The sequence below is a fragment of the Mizuhopecten yessoensis genome, unplaced genomic scaffold (assembly GCF_002113885.1).
Source record: "Mizuhopecten yessoensis strain PY_sf001 unplaced genomic scaffold, ASM211388v2 scaffold11069, whole genome shotgun sequence".
In the NCBI taxonomy this organism is placed as follows: Eukaryota; Metazoa; Mollusca; class Bivalvia; order Pectinida; family Pectinidae; genus Mizuhopecten; species Mizuhopecten yessoensis.
This window is the reverse complement of record NW_018408864.1, coordinates 1,600,764-1,606,763: the sequence shown is the minus strand read 5'-3', so window position 1 is coordinate 1,606,763 and position 6,000 is coordinate 1,600,764. Positions and strand designations below refer to the sequence as shown.

Below are 6,000 nucleotides of genomic sequence, written 5' to 3'. Positions count from 1 at the left end.
AAGAGAGAGAGGGAGATGGGGGTGGGGGGAACAAAGTCCCTAATACCCTGTCTGGTGAGTAACACAGCACAGAGGGGTGTAAGAGACAGAGGGAGATGGGATGGGGGTGGGGGGAACAAAGTCCCTATAATACCCTGTCTGGTGATGATGAGTATAACACAGTACAGAGCGGGGTAAGAGAGAGAGAGGGAGATGGGGGGGGGGGGAACAAAGTCCCTAATACCCTGTCTGGTGAGTGGTGAGTAACACAGCACAGAGCGGGGTAAGAGAGAGAGAGAGGGAGATGGCGGTGGGGGGAACAAAGTCCCTAATACCCTGTCTGGTGAGTAACACAGCACAGAGCGGGGTAAGAGAGAGAGGGAGATGGAGATGGGGGTGGGGGAACAAAGTCCCTAATACCCTGTCTGGTGAGTAACACAGCACAGAGCGGGGGAAGAGAGAGAGGGAGATGGAGATGGGGGTGGGGACACAAAGTCCCTTATACCCTGTCTGGTGAGTAACACAGCACAGAGCGGGGTAAGAGAGAGAGGGAGATGGAGATGGGGGTGACCGAACAAAGTCCCTAATACTCTGTCTGGTGAGTAACACAGCACCGAGTGGGGTAAGAGAGAGAGAGGGAGATGGAGATGGGGGTGGGGGCACAAAGTCCCTTATACCCTGTCTGGTGAGTAACACAGCGCAGAGCGGGGTAAGAGAGAGAGGGAGATGGAGATGGGGGTGACCGAACAAAGTCCCTAATACTCTGTCTGGTGAGTAACACAGCACCGAGCGGGGTAAGAGAGAGAGAGGGAGATGGAGATGGGGGTGGGGGCACAAAGTCCCCAGTTCCCAGTGCCTTGTGAGTCATGTAACAGAAGGACTAGGAGAGACAAAGGAGGTAATGTTACCATCTTTTGTCAGGTGAGGAACATTACTGAAACATGGCTATAATGAACCACAACTGATAAATCTTATGTTTTTGTGAAAACTTCCAAATAAGTCCACAAAATGTCTTTTGACACAATAACTGTATTTTCAAGACCCATGACCTGAAATTGCATTTCTGTAAAAGTAGTTAAGATGTCTGACATTCTACTACCACAAGCCCTCCACCTCTGGGTCGCAGGTTCAGGGCCTACGTGGGGCAGTTGCCATGTACTGACCGTAGGTCAGTGGTTTTTCTCCGGGAACTTCAGCTTTCCTCCACCACCAAAACCTGGCACGTCCTTAAATAACCATGGCTGTTAATGGGACGTAAAACACAAACAAACCAAACCAAACTGTAAAAGAAACTGTGTGTTGGTTACAACTTGAATAGGGGATATAATTGACAGTGTCCTCAGTGTTAATTAAGTTGCATGTATAATTGCAGTGTTCCATGTGAAGGTTCCGTGTACAGGGCGACTCAACAGGGAGGTCCACTTCGTCATTCAGATGGAGGTCAGCATCTTCTCGGTCGTCAACAAAACCGTCATTAACATCCGACGCAAGAAAAACTGCCAAATAGGTACGTCTGCTTATACTGCTCATTAACTATATAATCACAGCCACATACATGTCACCCTGGTAAAATACTAGCCGCTTCCTACCGTCTCGGCTAGGGAGAATTTCTCTTTAGCTCATTTGGTAGAGCGTAAGACTAGTAAGCCAGAGGTCCCGGGTTCGACTCCTAGTGGAGGCATTGAAAAATAATGACCTCTGTTACATTGGCGCCCACGTAGGGACCCGGGTAATATTGACAAAAATACTCAACGATACTTGCAAAGGAATCTCTATGACCCCTGAAAAACTCGGGACGAGTTCTTTCTTAAAGGGGGAGTATGTCACCCTGGTAAAATACTAGCCGCTTCCTACCGTCTCGGCTAGGGAGAATTTCTCTTTAGCTCATTCGGTAGAGCGTAAGACTAGTAAGCCAGAGGTCCCGGGTTCGACTCCTATTGGAGGCATTGAAAAATAATGACCTCTGTTACCTACAGCTCCTAACTTCTTAATTCCTTAAGAAGTTGTTATTTACAGAAATTCACTAATTATTCCCACAGGGTTAGAATCGTACATCTTATTTTCCATGCAGGATAATGATCATTCTTCAAGTTGTTAATCTATCTATTTGGAGTAATTTGAAAATACCAATGAAAAAAATTCAGAAAGGAAGTTCATAGGCTGTTGATAGCATAAGGATTCTGTAAAAGTAAAATAAGGTGATAAATGACACATTCATATCTGAATAGCCTTGGATTCGATAATTTTGTGAAGAGAACCCATCCTAGAGATGTATACATGTATAAGGGTGTTATGTTAAAAGTGAATAGATCTACTCATAATTATTACAGTAACTTTTCTATTTTAACATACTGAATTGTGTATTTAAAGAGACTGTACATATTTTATTTACGTAACGTATCTGTACATGTATTGGTCGCCATCCTGACCAGTCTTGTCTCCTAACAGACACAGCGTAAAGGTTGATTGTACCAGGTACATGTGATATAGTAGGTGTCGCCATTCTATCTCAAAGCTGTTACATATGTAGTCTAAATTTAGTTAGATTGTAAGCTGCAGAGTACAGCATTCTGAGACATTTGTAGAACTACCAAATTTCTAATTACGTCTCTGTGTAAAATACCAGAGGTGAAAATTGCCTGTATGGGAAATGTCATTTCAGTGATTGGTCAGCATAAGTCTGGAGCGTTAATGTCAGGGACATGTCGTGCTCATATCAGGATACATGTTTTGTCTCCTACTATATACACTCTAAATCTCCCACTGTGCTCCCTATCTTTCGTTTTCTCCCGATCTCCCATGGTGTTTGAAATTGCCTGGGATATTGGGTAAAGATAAGGCAAACCCAGGAACCCAACAACCAATGGCAAGCAAAGTGACTTTGTGAATAACTGAAATATTGACTTGAGTCCATGTTTTATTAACATTAAATAGTGTAACAGGAGAGGAAAATGCTGGGCTGGACCAGGAGTCAAACCTCAGGGTCCACAGTATTCTAAACAGATGATCTAACCAATTGAGTTACCTGGTCGCAGGTGATCGACCCAGACCAGTTCCTCTATACAACAGCACCAAAATTCTTGGAAGTCATTTGGTTTTGAATTTATCAAATTGATAACTGTGGATATATCTTCTAGCCTTATGGTATGACTAGTACTATTATACTTAGACATTCATCATGCACTCTGTACTATATCGGCTGGTATGATGCTAGGTATGATGACACTGTTGTAAATGTGATAAAATAGAGTGACTTTTTGTCCTTGATAAAATCATTATCTTATCAATATCTGTGAAATGTACAAGATATCATTATGTTAACTTTAAAAGATATTGCTTGTTAGAAGTATCCGATATTAAGTTAACTTTGATTAATTTGGGTGAATGATGAGGACATGAGTTCAACTTCTGTGTTGATGGGCGTGGGTTGGACATCTGTCGCGGGTCAGTTTTGTTGACAGAAGTTTAACTTTTGTGGGCATGTTTGTGGGTTTTGGTTCGATGACTGTTTTTGTGAAGAGTCAGTCGGTGTATCATCTCTCCATTAATTCTTAAAATAATTGGTTTGATGTTGTTTATCTTGGTGAAAGGTTTACATGTCTGATTCCAACTTCATGTCAAAATGTATAAAAGCGGAAAGATTTTTTTGGTTTAAAATGATGTTAGTCAGTGCATTTCAAGAAATACCCTGGACCATTGCCACTGTTGTAAAAAACCTGTTTCTATGTCCTGTAACGGTTTACGTCCTGTAACGGTTTACGTCTTGTAACGGTTTATGTCCCTGTAACGGTTTACGTCCTGTAACGGTTTACGTCCTGTCCTGTAACGGTTTACGTCCTGTAACGGTTTATGTCCTGTAACGGTTTACGTCCTGTAACGGTTTACGTCCTGTCCTGTAACGGTTTACGTCCTGTATCGGTTTACGTCCTGTCCTGTAACGGTTTACGTCCTGTAACGGTTTACGTCCCTGTAACGATTTACGTGTCCCTGTCAGCTTTTACTGTCATGTGACAGCAGTGGTTAACATTTATCAGCAATAATGAATTTGTAAGATTTATAACAAATGTTAAATATGATCATCTTCCCTGATCTAGATCTGTTCAAAGTTTGTTCCAGTGTTAAAAATGAATCAACAGACATTTTAACAAGAATTTTACAAATCTATAATAGCATGTGTTCACCGTATGGGATATCTTTCAGAAATGTGTTTTAGTTCAATTTTTTGAAAAAGTCCAGATTTTGAAACAAACAAAAAAAATGAAAAATCCATGCACCTCGGGGTAAAAGTCTGGTGTTATCTGTGGTTTACAGTCACTTCTCCAACATGTGTGTGTGATCTGCGGCTGACTGTTTACAGCATAGTTAACATCAATACTTGGTGTGGACATTTTTTCAAAAATGTCTTCAGCAGTTTTTTGTGCAATTTATCTTTAGATGGTGATATCAAATACCAGTCACATGTTTTACGGTTAAAAACTCAACATCAATAGAAAACTGACAGGATGAAAGATTTACATAACACCAGCTGGGTAAAGCTGACCATACTTGATGAGGTGAAAGTCGGACAGCTACAGTTACCAGGGGAGATGTCTGGGAGATGTACATATGTAAACTTTGTTTAATTCATTTTATGTACTTTTAAATGTTTTACTGATCATATTTGATCCAAATCAACTTCACACACCTAACCATGATAGAGTTTGTTTTTGAGAGACAGATTCATGGAAAATGAAAGTTGGCTGGGTTGGGTATTGGGGATTTACCTCCTGTTACACATGTTAACTGTCTCACGGCTGAATAGAAATCTTGAATCTTGAGTTTATATCTTCAAACATATGTTAGTACGCATTGAAATTTGGAAGAAATTTTGAAAACAAGCTTTGCAGTATGGATAAATAATTGTCACATTCTCATTGTATTTAAATACAAGTAGTTAAATGAAATTTGCATTTAATCAGTAAAACTGTTTAGGTAGAAGGTATAGACTTTGTGTCTGAATGTCATGTTAACTCATTTTGACCAGAATGAGACAAAAAAAGTCTGGATTTGTTTCCTGTATCTGTATGGTACAGGGAGAATAAGATCTGTCCCAGACACGCTGATGTTTTATTAGCTACAGGCAAACATTATCTACAATCGGATCATGAGGGTCAATTGTTTTTCTGACTTTTGCTGGTTTCAACAGGTCTCCGGTGTTGAAATACACAAATTCTTGAATACAGAATTACTTTGTGTACTTCTGGTGATTAGTGATGGATAAAGACCTCTTTATGGGTCCCCACCATAGCCCCCTAAAAGGTGCTGAGGGATGCCATTGATGAGAAATAGATAGCTCCAGGTTTGTTTTCCAGTGAAACCCAAAACTGCTTCAAAAGCACAGTTACTGCCTCAATGGTGCAGGGGTTTGAGGCATGAGGTCATAACAGATCAAAGGTCATCTCGGGTCAAACAGGTTCAGATAAACATGGATACCTCCTTGTGTATTAATGAAGTTCTCTAAACAAAACGCCCCTCTAACTGAGCATGGATTGATCTAAATGAAACATTTTGGATAAGGTTATTTTCATTCAGTGGGTTGGAAGGTATACATTATTTGGATTGATTTACCTGCTTTGAAATTATAATACATTACTGTGGTTTTACATGCAAACAGGTGCAGGGGGCAGGAACGCAGGTTCACCTGGTTTTTGTGTCACTGAGAAACTGTATATCTGTGTTGATACACAACACCATAGGACCAGATATCGACTCAATCAAGCAAGTTTCCTCACAATTGTATTTGTAAAAGTATCATGTTTTCATTAAGTTGATTTTAAGGATAACATATGAGCGAGAGTTAATCAGTTGACTGGTACTGAGCCCTGGGAGACTTAACAACTGTCCTACCGTACTTTGTTATTGTGTTCATTCACAAATCTCTTTTCAGTAATATCATAGTATAAGTCCCTGTACTTCTCAATGTAATTTGTATTTGATATAACAGATATCTTGGGTATGATGACTGCTTAAAGACTTTTCTAT

General features: G+C 40.4%; 1 protein-coding gene across 2 annotated transcripts in view; it reads left to right on the top strand.

Annotated features, from left to right (window-relative positions):
- LOC110465328 (tyrosine-protein kinase RYK-like) overlaps positions 1–6,000 on the top strand; it is a 69,985-nt gene that overhangs the window by 45,349 nt on the left and 18,636 nt on the right. For both annotated transcript variants that reach the window (XM_021521064.1, XM_021521065.1), the window contains exon 4: positions 1,352–1,486. In XM_021521064.1, the coding sequence (XP_021376739.1) occupies positions 1,352–1,486 (135 nt within the window). The remainder of the gene's footprint in view (positions 1–1,351; positions 1,487–6,000) is intronic.